At 47.4% G+C, this 24,598-nt stretch overlaps 2 protein-coding genes across 2 annotated transcripts; both read right to left on the reverse strand.

Moving 5' to 3' along the window:
• Positions 1–15,482: 15,482 nt before the first annotated feature.
• LOC109753998 (uncharacterized) lies at positions 15,483–16,118 on the reverse strand. The gene has a single exon (XM_020312927.1). It carries the CDS (start codon positions 16,116–16,118, stop codon positions 15,483–15,485), a length of 636 nt encoding a protein of 211 aa, XP_020168516.1.
• A 3,291-nt stretch (positions 16,119–19,409) lies between these two features.
• Positions 19,410–24,083, reverse strand: LOC109753993 (xylan O-acetyltransferase 5). Its single transcript, XM_020312920.4, has 6 exons — positions 23,552–24,083; positions 23,091–23,458; positions 21,926–22,097; positions 20,833–21,032; positions 20,553–20,714; positions 19,410–20,189 (listed from the first exon to the last, which is right to left on the reverse strand). Exons 1-6 carry the CDS (start codon positions 23,711–23,713, stop codon positions 19,805–19,807), a joined length of 1,449 nt encoding a protein of 482 aa, XP_020168509.1. The 5' UTR covers positions 23,714–24,083; the 3' UTR covers positions 19,410–19,804.
• Positions 24,084–24,598: the final 515 nt, after the last annotated feature.

Consider the following 24,598-nt stretch of genomic DNA (forward strand, 5'->3'; position numbering starts at 1 on the left):
ATGGTCTTATTATGTATTTTGTTCCTGAAGCGCTTACCAATCATCCTATCAGTCCTAACCTTGATCTGAGCTTTGATAATCCTCTTGTCCGTCAAATGTTTATGCTTCACAATACTCTTGGTGAAGCCTATCCCCCTAACTGTACTGTAGGGTATGACACCAAATGCTTCAGAATGGATTATGGACGGTGGATGCAGTAATCACATGACTGGTGATCGAAGTCTTCTCATGGACTCAACCTTACGTCCATCTGACAAGAGTCACATCACATTTGCTGACACTGGTAAAAGCAAGGTATTGGGTCTAGGTAGAGTTGCAATCTCAAAGGATCAACACATGGATAAAGTGATGCTTGTTGAATCCCTTGGTTTCAACTTAATGTCTGTCTCAATGCTTTGTGATTTGAACATGATTGTGATATTTGGAAAATATCGTTGCCTTCTCCTAATGGAATATGACAAGTCTCTAGTCATTGAAGGGTATCGGAAAGATGATCTATATATGGTAGATTTCTCAGCAGGACCACAGTTGGCCGTATGTCTTCTAGCAAAAGCTTCAGAGTGCTGGCTCTGGCATCGGAGGCTAGGGCATGCTGGCATGAGGAACCTGTACACTCTCGCGAAGAAGAAACATGTCATAGGCATCGAGGGCGTCAAGTTCAAGAAAGATCATCTGTGCGGTGCCTGCGAAGCTGGAAAGATGACTAGGGCCAAGCATCCCTCGAAGACAATCATGACTACATCTCAACCCTTCGAGCTGCTTCACATGGATCTTTTTGTCCCTACTCAGTACTCTACTCTTACTACCACTGCTTGCCTCTATGGTTTCGTCATTGTTGATGATTATTCTAGATATACATGGGTGCATATAATCCTGTACAAGAACGAAGTGCAGGATGTCTTTAGACGCTTCGCCAATCGTGCCATGACAAACTATGGCGTCAAGATTAAGCACATCAGAAGTGACAACGGCACAGAGTTCAAAAACACCGGCCTCGATCTTTATCTTGATACATTGGGCATCACTCATGATTTCTCAGCTCCGTACACACCTCAGCAGAATGGCATCGTGGAGCGCAAGAACAGGACACTCAGTGAGATGGCACGGATGATGCTTGATGAATACAAGACTCCGAGAAAGTTCTGGCCCGAAGCCATTGATACAGCATGCCATGTCATCAACCATGTTTATCTTCACAAGCTTCTGAAGAAGACATCCTATGAACTCCTAACTGGTAAGAAGCCAAATGTAAGTTACTTCAGAGTATTTGGTGCTAGGTGCTGGATCAAGGATCCACATCACACTTCAAAATTTGCACCGAAAGCATATGAAGGTTTTATGCTTGGATACGGAAAGGATTCGCACTCCTACAGAGTCTTCAACCTCTTTCACTATAAAGTGGTTGAAACTGTGGATGTGCGGTTCGATGAGACTAACGGCTCGCAAAGAGAGCACCTGCCAAATGTGCTAGATGAAGTCCCTCCTAGTGAATCAATCAAGCTTATGGGTTCTGGAGAGATCATACCTTCTGAGGCAACTAGTGCCACCCCTAGTTGGTTTTGGAGTATTGACGACAAACCTGGTTGAGGGACTAATGTGTTTGTGAGAATTGCAGGATGACACAGGTAGTAGTCCCTCATTGATTGGTTTACCTACCGGAGATGACCCCTAAAAATGTGTGAAGACATTGAAGACAATGGTGGTCTGTGAAGATATTCACATTGAAGTCTATGACATGAGAAGACATCGCATGAAGACTATGGAGCGCGAAGACTTAGTTGTTTTGTAGTTTCCTTTTCTTCTTTGTTGAGTCATAGGAACCACCGCACTGTTAAGTGGGGTCCAAGTGAACAAAGTCAGAGTGACTGAAGTGATGCTCAACCAAATCCTATGTCTTTGAGCGAAGACAATGAGAGAAAATCTTATCCAGAGTCGGATAAGTCAGCTTTACTTGTAGCCCAAGTCAAGCTGCCGCGTGTGTTTGAAATCTGACCGTTGGAACACGTGTCAGTTCCTTAGTGACCCAGGGTCATTTCGGACATATCAGGTCGGGTTGCCTCCTGGCTATAAATAGCCCACCCCTACACCATAAATTGGTGGCTGCTCAGAGATAGTGCACGGCTTTTGTCGTTTGAGAGCAACCCACCTCCGAAGCATTTGAGAGAGAGATCCTTGCGAGGACAAAGCCCAAACCACCCAGAGCCCAAAGAGTGTTTGGCATCACTGAAGTCTTTCTGTCTGCGTGATCTGAAGACTTGTTACACTTGAGGACTGTGGATCCTCCAGCCGGTTAGGCGTCGCGTTCTGAGCATCCAAGAGTCATTGTGGATTGCCGGTGAACGATGTCTGTGAAGGTTCGGAAGTCTACCTTGAAGACTTACCAGAGTGATTGGGTGAGGACTAATTGTCCTTAGCTCAAGGGGAATAAGGTGAAGACGCGGTCTTCTGAGTTAAATCTCAGCCTCCCTAACCAGACGTACAGTTGTCACAGCAACTTGAACTTGTCCAACAAATTCCTGTCCTCACCAAGCAACTGGTTCTATCTTCTCCCTCTCTTTACTTACAGTTTGTCTTCGTGAAGTCATTGTCTGCTTGCATTATCTGTTTGACTTCACTGTGTGACGACTATTGTTGTTTGGCTTCATACTGTCTTCCATCCTGATCCATACTACCTAGCTGCTATTAGTCTCTGTGCTTTCACTTCATTGAATACTTGACTATGGCTTGCCTAGTGTAGTCTACCTTCCGCTGCATGTCAATAGGTTCATTTCTATTGTTTGTCTTCGAAACTCCCATGTTTTGAAGACTTTCATAAAAATCGCCTATTCACCCCCCCTCTAGTCGATCACTAGAACTTTCACAAACGCAATGTAGACACGGAGATTTTTGGCGTGGTTCCGATATGTGGTGCTATCGTACATCCACGTTGATGGAGACTTCAACCCACGAAGCGTAACGGTTGCGCGAGTCCATGGAGGGCTCCACCCACGAAGGGTCCATGAAGAAGCAACCTTGTCTATCCCACCATGGCCATCGCCCACGAAGGACTTGCCTCACTAGGGTAGATCTTCACGAAGTAGGCGATCTCCTTGCCCGTACAAACTCCTTGGTTCAACTCCACAATCTTGATGGAGGCTCCCAAGTGACACCTAACCAATCTAGGAGACACCACTCTCCAAAAGGTAATAGATGGTGTGTTGATGATGAACTCCTTGCTCTTGTGCTTCAAATTATAGTCTCCCCAACACTCAACTCTCTCTCACAGATTTGGATTTGGTGGAAAGATGATTTGAGTGGAAAGCAACTTCGAGAAGGCTAGAGGTCAAGATTCATATGGTTGGAATGGGATATCTTGACCTCAACACATGAGTAGGTGGTTCTCTCTCAGAAAATGTATGATGGAAGTGTAGGCATGTTCTGATGGCTCTCTCCATGAATGAAGAGTGGGTGGAGGGGTGAGGGAGTCCTGGACTAAGGGGTCCTCGGGCATCCGACCTGTTAGACATGGGCCGGACTGATGGGCTGTGAAGATACGAAGACCGAAGACTTTCTCCCGTGTCCGGATGGGACTCACCTTGGCGTGGAAGGCAAGCTTGGCGACCAAATATGGAGATTCCTTTCTTTGTAACCGACCTTATGTAACCCTAGACCCCTCTAGTGTCTATATAAACCGGAGGGCTTAGTCCGTAGAAGAGAGAGATACAATCATAGTCATACAGGCTAGACTTCTAGGGTTTTAGCCATTACGATCTCGTGGTAGATCAACTCTTGTAATACTCATATTCATCAAAATCAATCAAGCAGGAAGTAGGGTATTACCTCCATAGAGAGGGCCCGAACCTGGGTAAACATTGTGTCCCTTGTCTCCTGTTACCATCGACCTTAGACGCACAGTTCGGGACCCCCTACCCGAGATCCGCCGGTTTTGACACTGACATTGGTGCTTTCATTGAGAGTTCCACTGTGCCGTTGTCAAAAGGTTTTGATGGCTCCTTCGATCATCTATAACGATGCTATCCAAGGGGAAGTCTTCCTCCCCGGACAAATCTTCGTATTCGGCGGCTTCGCACTACGGGCCAACTCGATTGGCCATTTGGAGCAGATCGAAAGCTACGCCCCTGGCCATCAAGTCAGATTTGGAAGCTTGAACTATGTCGCGGATATCCGCGGAGACTTGGTCTTCGACGGATTTGATACCACGGCAGCCGCTCCCTGCCACCACGATGAACATGACGTAAATCTATCATCGGACCACACCCTGGAAATTGCGCCTTTAACTGCTCTAGCCTTAGATCCGGAACAGAGCGCGCCATCCGAGGACGGGAAGCTCAACCCCGCCACAGAAGCCGCAGACTCAGCGACGTTGGAGCCACACACAGACCTAACTTCAAGTGACACCTGTGTCACCGGAACCATGGACTCGTCTCCAGCTACAGGTTCCGAACCTTGTGCGTCCGCGTACGTCGAGCTTGATCGGTCATCGATCATTGAATTCAGCTCCGTGGACATCTATACTTAGTGGGGGACTCACAGCCGAATTATATCCGGTTCGAACTAGAGGGTGATGACGGAGAATTTTGTTTCCCACCCACCGCCCACTTCATAGCCACTGTCAAGGACTTAACTGACACGCTCGATTACGGCTCCGAAGACATCGACGATATGGACGACGATGCCGGAGAAGAAGAGGCCAAAAATCCACCGTTTACCGGATGTTGGACTGCCACTTCCTCGTATGATGTATACATGGTGGATGCACCAAAAGAGAATAGCGGCGATGACAAGGAAGATCCAGTTGAGGATAAACCTCCTGAGATACAAACAAAGCGTCGGCGTCAGCGGTGCCGCTCTAAATCACGCCGCAGCAAAGACAGCAACACCGGCACAGGAGACGATAACACTCCGGACGGTGCCGAAGACAGAGAAGATCCCAACGAACAAACTGCCGAACAGGACGATCGGGAAGATGGGCAAGTTAGCCCTGATGAACAGGCCACAAACGAAGACTCGAAGGACAGTAATTATTTTCCGCTCTCCGAGGAGGAGGTGAGCCTCGGCAACGAGGATTTTATCATGCCGGAGGAACCTCTTGAGCAGGAGCGCTTTAAGCGCCGGCTAATAGCCACTGCAAGGAGCCTAAAAAAGAAACAGCAGCAACTTCAAGCTGATCAAGATTTGCTCAAGATAGATGGACTGATGTCCTGGCAGCCGAGGAATGCGGCCTTAAATGCCTAGCCAAAAGTTACCCGAAGCGTAAATTACTACCTCAGTTCGATGGTGAGGCGATGGAGCCTGTACCGTCATCGCGCAATGTGGCTGACCGACCACCACGTGGTCGGGACAAAACGGCAACTCAAGCCGAACACCAGCCCGCTCCACCTCACCGTAAACATAGAGATAAAACAGCTCGGGGACATACCTACGACCTACGGCAGGGCTTGGACAGTAGAGCAGGTCAGAACAGATCGATCTATGGATCACGGGTACGCGCCCCGACACGCGACAACGGCTATCTAGACGGACGCAACAATCATACTCACGCCCGGGCCGAGAACCGCAGACGGACTCCATCCAAGCTACGTTGCGGCGTGGCCCGATACAGAGGTGCCGCACACCCCCTTTACTTCACTGGCGAGGTGATGGATCATGAATTCCCAGAAGGGTTTAAACCCGTAAACATCGAATCATATGATGGGACAATAGAGCCCGCGGTATGGATCGAGGATTATCTTCTCCATATTCATATGGCCCGTGGTGATGATCTCCACGCCATCAAATATCTTGCACTAAAACTCAAAGGACCAGCTCGATACTAGTTGAACAGTCTGCCCGAAAACTCCATTGGTAGCTGGGAAGACTTGGAAGAAGCCTTCCGCGACAACTTCCAGGGTACATATGTCCGGCCACCAGATGCCGATGACTTAAGTCACATCGTCCAACAGCCCGGAGAGTCAGCCAGGAAGCTCTGGACTAGGTTCTTAATTAAAAAGAACCAAATCGTCGATTGTCCAGACGCTGAAGCCCTTGCGGCCTTCAAACACAACGTCGGGACGAATGGCTCGCCCGCCACCTCGTCCAAGAAAAACCAAAATCCATGGCAGCCCTTACCGCTTTAATGAACCGCTTTTGCGTGGGAGAGGACAGCTGGCTCGCTCGTAGAAGCAACAGCGCCAGCGATTCGGGCACTTCAGAAGCCCGAGACGGCAATGGCAAGCCATGACGCGATAAACACAAGCGTCGCAATAATAACGAAATAACACGAGACACGGCGGTTAACGCCGGGTTTAGCGGCTCCAAACCCGGTCAACGGAAAAAGCCATTCAAGGCAAATAGAGATGGACCATCCAATCTAGACAAGATACTGGACCGGCCCTGCCAGATTCACGGCACCCCCGATAAACCAGCTACTCACACAAACAGAAGCTGCTGGGTCTTCAAACAAGCCGACAAACTTAATGCCGAACACAAGGGGAAGCAGCCGCCCAGTGACAGTGATGATGAAGAGACATGCCAGCCGAACACTGGGGTTCAGAAGCAATTTCCCCCCGAAGTAAAAACCGTAAACATGGTATACGTGACACACACACCCCTATAAGGGAGCGCACGCGCACACCACGGGACATATACGCCATAGAGCGGATTCCCCCAAAAATTAGTCATATCCGTCCTGACGGTCTGGCAGCTCTGATCATCGATCCAATTATCGATGGGTTCCATCTCACGAAAATCCTTATGGATGGCGGTAGCAGCCTTAATCTACTCTACCAAGACACTGTCCGCAAAATGGGCATTGATCCTTCAAGAATCAAGCCCACCACAACTATTCTCAAGGGAGCAATACCTGGCGTAGAAACTCACTGCACGGGCTCTATCACTCTGGAAGTCGTTTTCGGTTCGCCGAACGACTCCCGAAGCGAGGGCTTGACCTTTGATATTGCCCTGCTCCACAGTAGCTACCATGCACTTCTGGGGCATACCGCTCTTGCTCGTTCTAATGCGGTCCCACTCTACACCCGCGCGAAACTTAAAACGCCCAGTCCATGCAGCGTCATAACAGTAAATGGAAATACGGAATATTCCCTCCGTATAGATGACCACACTATGTCTATTACGGTCGCAGTACAAAGCGGCCTCATAGAGCCACATAACTCATCGGCCATTAAGTCGCCGGTCTCCCCTAAATGGAACCGATTAATCTCAGAGCTGGATTAGCAGTTCGGCCTCCGCCGTTCGCCCCACACACTCGCGAGGTTTACACCGCGCATGCATAACTATGCACTCAAAATCCCCTGGTCATCAGCGAAGGCACAATACGGAATAGCCTACAAGCACTCCCATTTCCTCCTTTTTCTTTTCTAACCACTTTTTATCTCTTATTACAGGTGGCTCAAACATCGGTCATCTTACGGACTCTTTCCGAGTTCGGCTTCATACTCTCACCCAAAGGTTATTCCTGTGGAGGAATCCTTCCACCGAGGCAAGGCAACGCAGACGTGTGACAGGAGGTCCAAATAATTTTGTGTAGACCGTACTCTCTATTTCGAGCCTGTAAAGTACCTTCTTCCTCAGCCTTCGACCACTGGCATGTTAAATAGCCTGGGTCGTGGCGTTGTTATTTGTACAATGGCAATTGACATATCAATCAAGTTCCAGTGAACATAATCCGTATCCAGTATTTGCTTCTTTTAAAGAGCTAAATTTTTCTGGTTGTTTCACACTCGCACCTCGGCACAATCGCTAGGGGCTCGATATGGGAACAAATGAGTTGTCGACAAAGTCCGAACAACTTTATAGCACACTTCGGCGTCACGAGTTTGGCCTTATATGCACCAGCTCCGAATCATGTATTTGGTCAATAGTTGGGTTGCACGCTCCTGTGCTTACTACCTTACGTTCTGCTATATCGGCTAGGGTAGTAAAGGGAGAACTACTGCGATTGTGTCCCGGTTCATCCGGATGAGGACCTCAGTAGAGAAAGCCGAAAACTGACTGTCATGATATGGCGAGAGCTGGTCAACCACTCGATGACTCACTAGAATCTTTCGTGACTCTTTCCGTACTAAATGAAGGGCCATTCTTAAGGTCACCCATGTAACGCACCGTATTCGGATAAACTGCGTACATACTAGGGGCTATATCGTAGCACCACCATGAAAGTCCTATGGCTAAGTGAAAGTGTTAAAGCCCTATAGTCTGATTGCCTAGTTCGCTGCATTGACACCTCCTTTACGGACCAAGACGTTGGATTAAGAGTGATCAAGCGCTTTTCCGAACACCCCCGCATTTTATGCGAGGGGGCTGAAGCCGACGACTGGAAAACTTTCAAAATAAAAAAATGGCCGCACAGGAGGAGCCAAAATTAAAATATTATAATATTGTTTTTACAACCCCAATACATTTCACTCAAATATCATATCTTTCGAGCACTGACCCTCTATTAAGCAGGCACCCTCTAAGACGTCCTCGAAATAATGCTCTGGCATGTGATGGTCCTTGCCTTTGGGTGGACTCTTCGCTGCAATATCGGTGGCCTTCATCTTCGCCCAGTACGTCTTGACGCGGGCAAATGCCATCTATGCACCTTCAATGCACGTCGATCGCTTAACGGCGTCGATACGCGGCACCGCATCAACAAGTCGCTGCACCAAACCGAAATAACTATTCGGAATTGGCTCAGCCGGCCACAGCCGGACTATGATGTCCTTCATGGCAAAGCTGGATATCTTGTGGAGCTCCGCCCACTGGGCATGCTCGTTCAGTAACAGCGGACGCTTTGGTGCGCCGAATTGTGACCAGAAGAGCTTCTCCGTTGCGCACCCTTCCCGCGCTTGGTAAAATTGCGCCGCATCAGAGGCACTCTTCGGCAAGTCCAAGAATGCGTCTGGGGAGCTCCACATCTGATTAAGCGGGGCATACTTCGGATCGCCGAATTTAGTCTGTAATAAGAAAGGCTTACCGGCCGCTATCTCCCCAGCTTGCCGGATCTCCTCCCGGGCCGCTCTAGACTCGGATCGGGCTTCTTTCGCCTCTCGTAAGGCCTTGTCAAGGTATGCCGCTTTGGCTTTGTTATCCCTCTCGAGGAACTCGCACCGGGCAGTGGTTTCTTTTAGCTCGCACGCCATAATAGAAATTCTCTCCTCACACTGGCGCCGAGCAGCCTGTTCGGCTTTTAACCCATCCGCTGCCTTATTGGCAGCCACATTACTCATCCGGGCTTGCTCCTTGGCTCGGGCAAGTTCAGCCCGAAGGGTCTCCACCGCGGCAGCACCATCTGCAGTTATGCATACCTCAGTATATAACCCTAGCTTTGTGCTCATGTTATCACACATACATATACTGACTGCCCCGAACACATACCTTGTGCCTCGTCGAGCCGCCTGTTGATAAGCGTGATGTCATCATCCACCACATCAAGTTTTTCCTTCAGACATGCAACCTCCGTAGCATGGGCAGTCGTCATGAAGGTAACAGCATGTGTTTCAATTAATTAGACTATCTCCTGGGCATATTTTTCGATCCTCTGATTGCCTCCCTTTGGACGCCAACCAGAGTCTCAGGGGCTACTACCTATACACAGGTGCATTTTGCGTATAGAGCACAACTGAAAATATTATAGTACGTACCTCGAAGCCTCTTAGCAGGCTCATGAAGGCTTTGGTCAACCCGCTTTTCGCGGACAGAATCCTTTCAGCCACCATACTCATTAAGGTACGATGTTCCTCCGAGACGGATGCATGTTGCAGCATGCCCATCATTGTATCCGGCGCCTCCGGATTCCTGGGGGCTGCCGTGGGAGCATAGACTCCCTTTGAAGGGGCGTATTCACTCGACTCCGGAGTCGCCCCGGGCTGTAAACCGGGACCTTCATGGTTGATCCCCGTCGGGGCCACACACCCCAGGCCCTGGGCGACCGAAGTTTCACCTTCGGGCGTTGTCTTCGATGTCCCCGCCACCACTTGTTGATCAGGAAGGATCCTCCGGGACGACACCTCGAAGTCGTCCGCCCTATTGGGCGAGGAAACCTGTGGAGGCGTTTCGCTCTCCATCATCTCCGGAAGCAGATCCCCCGAGGAGGAGGACTGTTGAGGAAGACTACGCGTCGGGCTGCAAATATGTATATTAAATGTCACCCTGGTAACAGGAAGAGGAACAGGATATGTTTAAAACACCTTGATTCACTTACGATTCGGTTGAAGGCTTGTCCTTCTGGGGGAACTGTGCGACAACGTGGCCTTCTGAACCCAAACCGCCTGACAGGGGCGTCTTGCCTCGCTTAGGAGCCTTTGCCTCCCAAACTTCGGAGGCGGCAATTTTCTTACTGTGAGGAGAAAGGATGACAGCTTCTCCTTCTCTTTTGTCTTCGGAAAAAGGAGCCTTAATCTCCCCGGACACGTGTGTTTGGTGTACCTCCGGGGCTACCCTTGACTCCCTCGCTCTCCTTATTGTCCTCCCTCACCGGCACTTGGCATGGCACCGGGACCAGCATCCTTGTTAGCACGGGACTAGCTGAGTCTTCAGGGAGAGCGGCCGAACACCGGATTCGCTCCGCCTTCTTTATCCAGCCCAAGAAAAAAGTGGTTTTCTCAGTATCCTGTCATGAGATGTTTAACTCAAACTGTGTTCGGGAGTCAAGGGCTTACCGAGGTATCCGGATGGTTGCAATCGAGGCCTATGTCCTCTGTTGTATCCGGCCATTGTTTCCGTGTCCCAAAAAATAACTTCCACATTCCTCTGTGCGTCGCACCGAAGAAGTGCTAAAGGGTTTGTGGTCCTTCCGGATTGAACTCCCACATATGCAGCGGTCGTCGTTGGCACGGGAGGACCCGGCGGACTAACATTACTTGAATCACGTTGATGAGTTTGGTGTTCTTCTCAAGGAGACTCCGTATGCGGCTCTGCAGAGTCTGCACTTCATCAATTGATCCCCAGTCCAATCCCTTATTAACCCATGATGCGAGCTGAATTGCAGGGCCAGATCAGAACGCAGGTGTAGCTGCCCACTTGGTACCACGGGGTTCACTGATGTAAAACCACTCCCGATGCCATAAGTCGGAAGATTCTGGGAAGGATCCTTTAAGCCAAGGAGCGTTGATGAGTTTGCTCACTGCAGCACCACTGCACTCCGCTTGTTTCCCGTCGACTACCTGCGGCTTCACATTAAAGGTCTTGAGCCACAAGCCGAAGTGTGGGGTAACACGGAGGAAGGCCTCGCATGTGACAATGCCGAGATATGAAGGAAGGAATCCGGAGTTAGATCGTGAAAATCTAGCCCGTAATAGAACATGAGCCCTCGAACAAAGGGGTGGAGAGCGAACCCTAGCCCTCGGAGGAAGTGGGCAATAAACACGACCCTCTCACTAGATCTGGGAGTGGGAATAACTTGCCCTTGGGCAGGAACCCTGTGGGGGATCTCCGCGGTCAGGTATCTTGCTGCCTGGAGCTTCGCAATATCCTCCTATGTGACAGAAGAAGCCACCCACCAGCCTTGAGGGCTGGGTCCAGACATGACTGGAAAGCTTGAAGCAACTAAGCTGGACCTTGGGTGATGGAACTCGAGGTTGATAAAAGTTTTGGCGCAGAGGGGAAGGACGGGTCTTGGCCCCTTTATAAAGGCGATGAATATCGAACGCCTCCTCCTAAGCCTTAAAACTTTCCTACTCCTAAGGAATCGTGCCAACCGAACGGTTGGGTTACCCACGCTCGTATTGCTGAGAATCCCGCAATAAGGGGACACGATCTCTGCTTCGACAAGACGTACCAATAAAACCGTGTCTCGAAACATGGGGCGTCGGGCCAAAAATGGTTCAAAATAATGACCGGGTGATGACGTGGAGTCACATTGCCAAAAGTTGTCAGCGGATTGTACTTGTGGAATATTATGCTCTCTGCGGTTGTGCGTGGAATTTGTTTTGCAGAACCGGACATGTTCGTTTCGTCCGAAGACTGGGTCGGAGTATTCGAAGAAGGAACCCGCCTTGCAATGCCGAAGACAATCTGCGCGCCGGACACCTCGTCATTGAAGCCTGGTCTAGGGGCTACTGAGGGAGTCCTGGACTAAGGGGTCCTCGGGCGTCCAACATGTTAGACATGGGCCGGACTGATGGGCTGTGAAGATACGAAGACCGAAGACTTTCTCCTGTGTCCGGATGGGACTCACCTTGGCGACCAAATATGGAGATTCATTTCTTTGTAACCGACCTTATGTAACCCTAGACCCCTCCAGTGTCTATATAAACCAGAGGGCTTAGTCCGTAGAAGAGAGAGATACAATCATAGTCATACATGCTAGACTTCTATGGTTTTAGCCATTACGATCTCATGGTAGATCAACTCTTGTAATACTCATATTCATCAAGATCAATCAAGCAGGAAGTAGGGTATTACCTCCATAGAGAGGGCCCGAACCTGGGTAAACATTGTGTCCCTTATCTCCTGTTACCATCGACCTTAGACGCACAGCTCGGGACCCCCTACCCGAGATCCGCCGGTTTTGACACCGACAAGGGGTATTTATAGCCTCCACACAAAATTTAACCGTTACACACAAATCACCAAACTCGGTGGGACCAAATAATGAAACTCGGTCAGACCGACTTAGTTCAAAATGTGAACGTTAGGATTTCCGGTGGAACCGACATGTCAACTCGGTGAGACCGATTTCATTAGGGTTAGGGCATAACATAATCTCGGTGAGACCGATTACACAAACTCGGTGGGACCGATTTTGGTAATAAGTTAACCAGAGAGTTGGTTAGGAAGACTCGGTGGGACCGATTCGCTCATCTCGGCGAGACTGAAACGTTACGAAGGGGAAACAGAGAGTTTGCATTGCAAACTCGGTGGGACCGATCGCTCATTTCGTTTGGACTGAAATGTTATGAAGGGAAACAGAGAGTTTGCAATCCCATCTCGTTGAGACCGAGATCCCTATCGGTGAGACCGAAAAGACTAGGGTTTTGTGGCAGTGGCTATGTCAAGTGAACTCGGTGGCGCCGGATAGAAAGTTTTGGTGGGGCCGAGTTTGACTTTTGGTTTGGGACATATGTGGACATGAGAAAGTGGTTGAGGGTTTTTGGAGCATATCACTAAGCATTTCGAGCAAGTAAGCCATTAAGCAACACCTCATCCCCTTTTAATAATATTGGCTTTTCCTATGGACTCAATGTGATCTTGGATCACTAAAAGTAAAATGTAGAGTCTTGAGCTTTAGAGCTTGAGCCAATCTTTTGTCCTTAGCATTTTGAGGGGTCCACATTTGTAATCCATGCCATGCCAATCATTGAGCTTTCCTGAAATATTTATCTTGAAAAAGTATTAGCTCAATGAGCTATATGTTGTTAGGAATTACCAAAACCACCCAGGGATAGTTGCACTTTCAAGGGGCAAGTATATCAAGTTGGTACTGTATCCTGAGCTGCCACACCGCCAACCCACTCCTCGTCAATAGTGCATGCAAGACATATCTTCTTCTCACATCAAATGCATACCATTCGAACTCTAGTGCTCGTGGTCTGAATCTCTTAATGTCGAGACACCAGATTTGGAACCATGAAGTGGGTAGGATGTTGCTTTGGCTACCATTGGCTATTTGGCTCATGATTGCCTCCTTTGTCCCAGAGCAACCAGATGTAGCCCAGAACCAAGAGAGTAAAAGTTCACAAGAGGCCATATACTGGTTAGGCTGCATAATATCAAATTCAGAATTGAATCATATTTTCATTCCTCTCATTGCATAGAGAGACAAAGAAGATATGGGTATCACTTGTGAATAAATCTTACAAACAAAAGCATCAACATATACAATAGATGACTTGTAAAAAGGTCAACTTTGAGACACAACAAAACACCAAATGTAGAAATGACGGAGAGAGGATAAGGAAAAATCCTAAAACTAGTGTAAAAATATTTCAATAAAGAAGTTCCTTTTACTTTGTCTGCATAATGGTAATGTTTATTAGGTTGCATCAAAATCTCAAAAGCTAGACCGCATTTAAGATATTTAGGTAGGCAGTTGCATAGTCCAAAGATCAAATGATTTCCAAGAAGGGATGGGGAGTCACTAATTTACATGTGAAGGAGTGAGCAATGAGAAATGTACCAAGAGTGATACCAAAGTGCATAAACGTATACCATTCAACCGACTAAAATTGTACTACCACTTTACCTTCTCTCACTACAAAATTTGCTCTATTCAGCAACAAAAACCCTAGTGATGAAATAGGAACCGTCGCCTACAATCATTTTCTATGACGGTCCACCGTCATGAGGTGTTTTCCTCCCAGGGCAACGCCCTAGCCAACTTTGGCGATGTTCTGACCTGATTTTTGTTGACGCATTTGGGCGTCACTACGTATGTCCATTTTCTGGGACGGCTCATCGTGCCACATAACATGTTCGGTGTCACACAAAATGGTCGGCGGGTTAGTAAAATGATTTAAAAAATGGTGAGTTGGTGTTCAGAGTGTAGTACCTTAATTTCTTCCATTGTAGAGTTTATAACATGTTACAATCAAATTTTCAGGGTATTAGAGCATCTATAGGCGGACTTGGCAAATCCTACCCCCAATACGTCCGCGGACGCGCCCGGGCACACTTGCGGGCGCATCCGGACGGGCCCTCATATTTCTCCCCCGGCATCCACATATCTCAAATCCGGACTCTCGAATCCATGCAAATACATGCACGTCGATCATACAAGCCAATGTCACGCGTAAATAGCAAATGTTCATACGAAGCATAGATAGCGTTTACATAAAATTTATTTAAATGCCAAACTCAAGCATTGGCTTCCTAGTTGTCATTGTGGGTCCACATGTGCTCCACAAGATCATTGAGTAGTTGCGTGTGCACCTGTTGATCTCGAAGATTCTGATGCATATGCAGAAAGTTCATAAGCTGAGCCACATCTTGATCTTCCGGTATTTCAATTTGTTCTCCAGGTGCTTCGAAATCATGGGTTTGGGCTACACCATCACCCTTATCCTCGACAATCATATTGTGCAGAATAACACAACATGTCACCATCTGCCACAAAGTTTCTGATTCCCACATCATTGCAGCGCTCTGCACAATTCCGCAACGAGCCTGAAGCACACCAAATGCCCTCTCCACATCCTTCCTAGCCGCTTCCTGCATTGCTGCAAAGTGGCTCTGTTTATTGCCATGCGGTTCGGATATGGTCTTCGCAAACGCTGCCCACTGAGGATAGATACCATCGACAAGATAGTATCCCATGTTGTACTCTCGGCTGTTGACGGTGTAGTTGCGCGGCGGTGATTCCCCATTGCAAAGCCTCCTGAACACCAGAGATCGTTGAAGCACATTGATGTCGTTGCGAGAACCCGGCATTCCAAAGAAAGCATGCCAAATTCATAAGTCATGTGATGCCACCGTTTCTAGTATGATGATGACCTCTCTGGTGTGACCTTGATACATTCCCTGCAAACCTTTGGGGCTGATCTTCCGTTGTCAATGCATGCAATCTATTGATCCGAGCATTCCTGGAAACCCCTTGTCTCTCCAATAGCCAACAAATTCTCCATGTCCTGCGCATTTGGTTCTCTGAGATACTCAGGTCCAAACACCTCCACCACGGCGCGGGAAAACTTGACAGTAGTCTTCAAGCATGCGCTCTCCCCCATCCTGACCATCTCATCAACGACATCTGCAGCAGTACCAAGTGCAAGCATCCTCAGAGCAGTCGTGCACTTCTGCTTGGTCGACAAAGAGAGTTGGCCACAACATTCCCTTGTGAGCTTGAAGTAGTCGTCGTGTGCCTCCACTCCCTCCACAATACGCAAAAACAATGGTTTCCCCATGTGAAAATGGCAACGAAACCATGGATCATCCGGGAAAGTAGGTTTGGGAGCAAAGTAGTCCATGTGCAGTAGTTTTGCTCCGGACACCCTGTCCCGGTTGATCGCTCTTCTTCCTTTGATTGAGCCCTTGAAGTTGAGAATATGCTCCACTTGTTGGTCCATTTCCTCTTGCATGCTCATGAGCATAATCATGTCCACTTCTTCGTCCGAATCTGATGAATCGAAGAACTCATCTTGAATCAATTGGTCAAGCTCCGTCAGTCCATACTCCTCATCAGACAAAGCATCAGAATCCATCATTTTCCCTAACAAAAAAAGGTCGGACAATGTGTCGAACACATCAAACGCAAGGCGGAGGCATAGAGTTGCCGGACGTACCACGATGGAGTCCGGGCCGGCAACGATGTCCCCCACAGCGAGACGGGAGAGAGGAGTGCTCTTCCGGAGCTGGCGGCGGAGAGCCTGGGAACGGCTGCGGAGCGGGCGCGGCGGCGGAGCGCGAGACGGACGCCGCGGAGGAGGAAGAAGAAAGGAGATAGCGAATGGATCCAGCTGGTCTTGGGGTGGATTTGGTGCAATTTGGGGTGGGGTCGGGCTGTCGGGTCCGACATGGCATGCGTGCGCCCCATATTTGGGCTGGATATGAGAGGTGCAGGTCAGCCCGGGCGTTTGAGGGCCGTTTGAGAGGCCCGTCTGGGTCAAAAAATCGTGACCGGACAGTGACCGGGCGGCCCGCCCAGGCGGATTGAGGCGCCCGACTATCGATGCTCTTAGTTGAGATGTTCGGCATGTTGGGAAAGGAAAAAAGTGATGCAGTGGGCTTGAAAACAAAGTTTTGGGTTTATCTAATGGATATTAGTTGAGATGCTTGTAATGAAATCTATTAAAAAATCTGTTTATTCTATCATTTTAGTGGACTATCAGATGCCATACTAATCTTTACCTAATAATAAAGGACGAAGGCTTTCATAGTTCTCCATACGTCACTCTTTATATTCGTTGATATTCGTTGATGGGAGGAAGATTTACGGCTGAGATTTAATTTATTTACCCTAATATTAAAGGGAGGAGGAAAAAAAAGATAGAGTGGCGCAGGGAGTCAAACTCCGGACCTTCAGCTGTATTACAGTGACCGTTGCCAGTTGAGCTAGCTCTCAACTGTGCTATAAAATAGAGTTAGCTTCTTAATATATGTATAGACAAACTCATGGACGCTCTATCCCGCACATGGGTTGATGCTAGGCCTGGTCTGCAGCGAAAAATAGTTACTCCAGCGAGAAGGGCTTACAATTGTGTTAGAAAAACATACGCGTTTCTAAATTAATTAGTCCCACATCGCTCGTTTACATCAATTTTCACCAGTTTATATATACAGTGAGTTGTACCAGAATCATCAAGCAGCAATCAGAGGGTCAGATGTGGATTCGAATTTATCTACAAGGATGAGGAAGACGTTGTGACCTGCATACATACACACGAGCAAAAAAAGCTCAGGCTGGGGGCAGGTGTGTAAGGAGCAATTGAAACGTGGGGAAAAGAAGGAATGAGATTACTCCCGACTGGACAAGAAAACAATAGCAGGTGCGCCAGCCACGCGGGACAACGAACAACGTACATACAAAGAGGCAAAAACAAACAATACTATTATGGCCGTGAAGGTGAAGATATGTGCAAATTAAGAAAATTAAAGAAGTATACCGATGTGGGCCTCGGTACTACACAGTTTATTTCTATCCTAAAACTTATAAAATGAACAAGCATGGAATTATAGGCACACAAGTTTACTGCTGAATATGACGGTTAATTACTAAAATTCTGTACAACATCAGAATAGTTACAGATTTGGCTAATTATTGTGACTTTGTATTCTCACATGAAATGTTCTTTTATCTGATGAACAATAATATATTCCATGCCTAAAATCATAGTTTGGGAATCTATCTCTTTGCCATCTAATTTTCCCTTAGTTTTTTTCCCGCTCTATTGCATGTTTTTCTCATGCACGTTATTACATGAATGTTTAAGTTATATATTTGAGAATTTACGTAGAAACCCATTTTTTTAATGTATGAACTTTGCATACTCTACACCAGGTATGTGGGAATATTTGCATTTCTAAAGGGTCAGTGCATTGTTGTAAATATTCCCATTAAAATGATTGTCAAATTTTATTTTGTACTTCCTCCATCCCAAAATTCTTGTCTTAGATTTGTCTATACGGATGTATCAAGTCAGGTCTTAGCATTAGATACATCCGTATCTAGACAAATTTAAGACAAAAATTTTGAGACAGAGGGAGTATTATAGTGGCTTAAGCTATCTCATAAAGCTATTGTGGATGTGCCTTGGTACTCCTACAATACAGGTTTTTGGAGGTTGCTACCCGGTAGACACGTTTACCAACCAACCTCGTACAAAAAGAAAACTCAAATAATGCAAATTTAAACATTTCTTACAACATGAGGCAACGTCCATCGTTCAATATCCAATCAAGACGAGCAACCCCAGGTAATATGAACCTCTTTAGAGAGTCATCAAAAGATCGCGCGGTAGAGAAAGAGAGTCATTCTAAGATGACGCGAAACACAAAGAGACATATGTAGGGTGGAGGATGGAGTAATTCAATAGTAAAAAAGGAAAACATTATCGCCTGATTTACGTGATATTCAAAAAGATATTTGATACACACACCTGATATTGAACAGTAGAATATGTATCCTAAAGATATGTGTCACGCAAAATTGGTATTGTGCAATAAAATATGTATGCCCCGTCGCAACGCACGGGCATTTGTGCTAGTTCTTAAATAAAGCATGAACAGAAAAATATGATCACGGATAATAATATAGCATTACAAGTTTAGACATGGAACAAACATTTGGTACATCAACTATGTCATTCCCAAAAGTATCACACATCACGAGTAGAAGTGTTCGAGCATCAACATGAAGTCAACAAGAGCATAGAACTACTCTTCATCAAATTACACAGATTGCCCAGGCATTGGTTTGACAAAGAGGATAACCTCATCACCTCCATGGTGGCGTGGTGGATCACGAAGAACAGCCTGTCTCCAACTGCCAATTTGGACAAGGAAAGTAAATCCTTCAGCCATTCATATGAGACGTCCATCTTTTTCTGACGTCGAGTATATCGATCATATATGAGCATTAGGAAACATAATAATTCTCATTTCACCATATGGATTTGATCAGGAAGGACACGACTAGCGAGTCTCTGTTGCAATAAGAAACAAATAAAGTTATTACCAGCAGTTCTTTTTAACGTTGGTCTCGGCCAGAGTGTGCATTAGTATCTTGTACGGTCCAGAACTTAGTTCATGTGCGTACATTCGCACAAGCGTTTCAATATTGTCAACAGAAATGACGACTTGCTCATCTAAGTTGTATCCACTCGATGCCACATGGACCAGATGCTCAACGCCATTGATGTCCAACCTGAATGCCAAGGTGTAGCGCACTGAACAAAAGGTAACTTTCGGGAAGGGGTTATTTTTGGGTCGTTTTAACGCATTCGACACAGAAGATTTTAATGACGGTGATGTAGTAGAGAAGTGCCGGTACGCATCTGTTATCACACATCAGTGCAGTCTATGCTGCGCAAGCTCTTGAATATTGTTACAGCCCAAAAGGTTAAATATTCTCATGAAAAGAGTTTGATGAAAAAAAAATTATGTACAAGTATCAACTGAAATAAGATTCTTTTCAGATGAAAAGCATCGAAGCATTCCTCTTAAATAGTCACACTCAGAGCGAGCAGACGGTATAATAACTCTCAGGCCATCTTGGTTGTTTATAGCTACAGTTTGCTATCCTGCGAGCGTACCTTCGAGCCAATCTCCCCAGGTGAACCAACAGCATAGATTTCTAGACCTAGAAAAAATATATATATTGTATGGCCGCAATTACCATCTTACGTACTAACGGGAACTAGCAGATTTGGAGGAGATATATATATATGCATTGTCATCTTGCAGATTGATTCTCAATCTGCCGCTGTAGAGGGCTCGACACAATGTGGCCGTAAATGAACTCGTTCCATGTGTCCGGCAAGCCAGGGAGGCACCAGTGGATGCAGTCGGCGAACTTGCGTGGGTTGGCCTGCTGCTCCTTTGTCAGGAGCTTACCCTGCCGCAGCGTGTGCACAGATGTGTGTGCGTCCTTGCGGATCTCCGACAATGCGGTTATGTTGATGAAGTGCACGGGCACCTTCTTCATCGCCTTCATCACTTCATGAGATTCCGTGAAAAGATCCCAGTCAGTGCCTACATCCAGTGTTTTTGTGTAATTTAGCACTGGTTGTGTCTCAGAGAAGCATTTTATGTTGTCAGGGCTGCCCCAGCCTTCACTCCTGTAACAAGTCAACCATTGTTCATCAGCCCGGTACCCTTATACTAAGATTCGTGCCGAAACAATAGTACAAGGTCTAAAAGTTAACACAGCATCACATCATGTGCACTACCAACATCTTCGCTTTCATCCTAATAACACTGTTGGGGAATATTTGCAGCAAGAAACAGTCAATGAGTTTTAATTAAATACAGTCAGTTTCATGATGTTCTAGGATTAGCCGAAGAATCTTCATGTATGCAGATAACATGGAATTTTAATTAAAGATGGCCAGCTTCATGATGTTCTAGGATCACCCTAAGAATCTTGATATATGCAGCAGATATGAATTATGTGTGCATTTGCAGGGGCAAAGAAAGCTTACTGCATATGTACTGGTGAAACACTCATGAATAAGACCATTGTCCTTTTGGGATCTACATTCTCTTCTACCCATCCAGACCATGTCTCGAGGATCTGTCGGTATGCAACCACACGATCCAATTCATCGTACTTAACCGGTTTCCTTGTGAAGGATCCATCAGGCCTGTAGTCAAAATAACATGTGTAAGAATACCATGATGTTGCACATTACTCTCAAGGTTGGGTAGGCAAACTGGTTTAATGTTCATAAGGATTGAGACTTGATTATAACAGTTACTCACACAATTTTCATCTTTGGGGTGTTCATCCACCAAATGTAAGTGTTGAAGATCAAATAGTCCACCCCTATCCAATTTGCTGCATGCTTGGCGATCGATGTTGGCGTGATCATTCGGTCGGTGATGCTATGGATGTCTGGATCATCTGAGTTCGACTCAACTAGGAAAGGAGCCCAATAGAACTCAATCGTTGCATTGTACTCCTGAAATATTCCATGTAATTCACGTGTCAAGACATACGATAGAATATTCGAGAGTCAATAGTCATCAGACCACAGTTAGGGGAAGTAGAGATCACAGAAGACAAAATTTTGAGGTGCAACCCTTCAATACGGTTCATTAATTAATCGTGATCTATGAAGGGCTAAATGATTCAGACAATCCAACGAATGTTTCGCTGCATCCTATTTGAAACACTATGCAAATCATAATGAACTTTTTTCAAATAGGCTCACAGTTTTGAAATAACCGGATGGCTCTAGTTCTAGGAGAACATACACAAAGAAAATAGCAGAACGGTACCCAGACTGGGTCAGGACAGTCTCAATTATGTGCCCCGAGGGACCTATTATATAGCAGCCACTATACCCCATAACCCCATTCACATGACTTCCCATAATCCCATAGATTATTTTATATCCTCTACAGTACCAGGCTACACCTTGATTGCAAGAAGTGAAGAAACACACACATCCGTGCACTATGCATCATCATCTAGTCTGCCACCACTTACAAGCTGCTGCGCTCGGTTCAAGCAAACTCCTGCATCTCCCACATGCACAAGAACATTTTTCAAAAACTCATGTTTGTAAGGGTCAAGTATGAATGGATGGAACTGCTAACACGTTTAGGCATTACTATCCTTTTTGGAATACAAAAGAACAACTAACAAAATAATAATATGTAACCACAAAAATATTGACCCAGTGGCTTGGCTGGTTGGGTCACTGGCCGGACTTTAAAAATTATGCTTGTACAATCACTATCATACCAAGCTGCTGCTAGTCAAATCATTAGTACTACTGTTTCCTCAGACCTCTATTGGAAGAAAAACAAAGTGAGGTCAGAGAGAAGTAGATATTGCGCAAATACTTACATTAAGGCGGAACACATTTAGAGATCCATTCTTGACAAGCTTTTTCTTATCCCATGGAGCCACAGACTGGACCAGGCACACCATGGACTCCCACTGGTTCCTGTTCAGTGAATCCCCCACAAACATCATTCTTTTGTTCCTTAGCTTCTCAAGAAGCAACTTAGCATCGAACCTGATAGAAAAAAAATATATAAAAAGATCAATTCAGCACCAAAAACCATCAAATTCTATGAACATTGAAGGATCGCATATAAACCTGCTCTGACGTTTTTCTTAGATATGTTCATTCAACAAGATTGTACAAGATGAACTTGGTTGACCTAACTTTCAATACAAATTTTGCGGAAGGCAGTGTCTTTAGTACACTAACGTTGATACAATTCACTTAAATCGATAGGGCAATACGTTCAGAAAGTGCTATATTAAGTTATTAACTCTAAACTGCTCCAGTTATGTACACAAAATGGTTATAAGTTTGCAAAGCTTACAAGCTGATGTCATGTTAGACAACAACTCCTATTTGCTTTCAGATTCCAAACCACTCTGTACCATACCCCTCTGGCCCTCTCCCCCTCACCCAACAACTTGTTGTAACAAAGGGAACTTCTCTACCAACCATTAAATAGCTTAATGTATTTAAAGAAAGACCATATAGATTATCAATGAGTGCAGCCTCTTCTCTTCTTCCATTATGTCACCTAACCAATTAAAGGACCCCCTATACCAATCTTAGTTAACAAGAAACACCGGTAATGAATCAGGTGCACCAAACGTTTTCTCTGTAATTATAATGTGAACAGCCACATGCCTTGATGAAACTTTGAACTAACTGACAAGGACAAAACCATGGTTTGGTACCACATAATTGTTTCATCGTCATGAACACCCATTATACCATGAGTGTATTTTCGGTAGACTTGGATTAGAAAGGAAGAGAAACATGCCAGAAATGATCTGGCCGCTTCCAGCCGGCCATACGATTATAGGGAGCACGCGTAAACTCTCACTTTCCAGTTAACGAAAGCACACTACCCACCTTTGTCTTTAGAACCAACCAGCGGCCATTGCGTAGCGCGTACACATACACGCATGAACACGTTTTGAATGTATCTAGAAAAGATGGAGAAGGCACAGGGAATACATACAAAGAAACAAATAAGCGTACCTTGGGAGGTCGCAGGCATCAGGCTGCCACCGCCACTTCTGGTACTCGTCGCTGCGGCGGCCGTTGCGCATGCAGGTGACCTGCTCCGTGAGGAACTCGCAGTCGGACTCCTTGTACATGGGCGCGTTCTCCTCGTCGTGCACCCACCTCCCCTTGTACATGTCGCAGGTACCCTGGCCTCCTTCCGCCACCACTTCCTTCAGGACTCCCGTCTCCGGTGAGGACCCGTCCTCTGCCGTCCCGAGGTTAGACTTAGAGACCCCCTCCGCCCCAAGCCGCGGGGGCGGGTCGGTCCGATCCGTGGCCGCCCCCGCTGACTCCACTGCCTGCGCCGGTGTGGCGCGCGGGCCAGCCCCCGCCGGCGCCTCCTGCAGGGTTTATTATTCCCGATTAGGCCGAGCCCGCGAGCAAGGCGCACACAGAGCGGCCGCCGCCCAGCTGGTTACAAGAGTGGTGCTTACCCTGTTGTAGCCGCTGTGGCGGCGCAGCGAGGCGGCGATGTGGGCGCTGTCGTAGAGGACGGAGACGGCGAGCAGCACGGCGAGCGCGAAGACCGCGGCGATCTGCGCCCGCCGGCTGGGCACGCCGAGCGGCACCCCGGCCTTCCGCCGCGGGATCCGCATGGCCGCCGCCGCCGCCGTGGTGGTAGAGACCGCCAAGCCGACCGCTAGCTCCTCGCCCCGCACCGACTCCCCCAATCAGCTCGGCGCCCGCGCGCGCAGCAACCGAATCAATCAGGCGAGGAAGGAAGGACGGCAGGCGAGCAGAGCAGAGCAGAGCAGCGCAGCGCAGAGCGGGCGGGGAATCTGAGGAGAGCGAGCGAGCGAACTCTGCTTTCGTCTCTCCTCCCGCTTCCGAGAGAGAGAGCGGCAGAGCAGAGAGAGACAGGGGGAGATAGAAGGGGAGGAGAACAGGCGGCTGGGCACGTTCTTCTATGGAGCGAGGGGAGGGGAAGATGACAAGCAAGGGACGGGGGCGGGCCCGGCCCTCCGTGTGGGCCTTGACTAGTAGTCCTATAGCTTAGTTAAGGAAAGAGCCATTTCTGAAGGGAAAAAAAAAAAGAGGAAAGAGCCGAAGCAGCAACGGAGGGAGATGGCCCCAAACGCACGGCAGCCTCGAATCTTCCCCCTTTCTCCACCGTGGTTAACCTCGAATTTCTAATCTAATCTTCGCTTTTTTCTCTCACTCTCGTCGGTTGAGCTAGACCGGCCGCGAGCGGCTAACCGACGGACGGACGGACGGTCAAACCAAGCCACGACGGCAGGTGACGGCGAGCTTGTTTTTAGGGAGCTTTGGATGAGCCTGCTTCTGCCTGCCAGCGCCTCCCCCTCCTTCCACGGCGCGTATGACGCGTCGACCCTTGGCACCTTATTACCCACCAGCCATTAGTGGGACGTGCACAAAATCCATTCTCGCTCGCTCTGGGATAATTCTCCATGGTGGTAATTTTCTGAAGTGATTAGGAGCGATAGGGTAGGGTTAGGGTGGTTGGACAGGCTACGGCCATG

Source organism: Aegilops tauschii, chromosome 1 (genome assembly GCF_002575655.3).
Source record: "Aegilops tauschii subsp. strangulata cultivar AL8/78 chromosome 1, Aet v6.0, whole genome shotgun sequence".
NCBI lineage: Eukaryota > Viridiplantae > Streptophyta > Magnoliopsida > Poales > Poaceae > Aegilops > Aegilops tauschii.

What these genes read in the sequence shown, in the direction of transcription:
- LOC109753998 (XM_020312927.1), bottom strand. Translation starts at nt 16,118, where the DNA reads ATGATGGATTCTGATGCTTTGTCTGATGAGGAGTATGGACTGACGGAG.
- LOC109753993 (XM_020312920.4), bottom strand. Translation starts at nt 23,713, where the DNA reads ATGCGGATCCCGCGGCGGAAGGCCGGGGTGCCGCTCGGCGTGCCCAGC. An exon ending in ACCCCAAAGATGAAAATTGT is followed by an intron (nt 20,715 to 20,832) that starts GTGAGTAACTGT and finishes TTTTGACTACAG; the next exon opens with GCCTGATGGATCCTTCACAA. An exon ending in GTTTCACCAGTACATATGCA is followed by an intron (nt 20,190 to 20,552) that starts GTAAGCTTTCTT and finishes GACTTGTTACAG; the next exon opens with GAGTGAAGGCTGGGGCAGCC.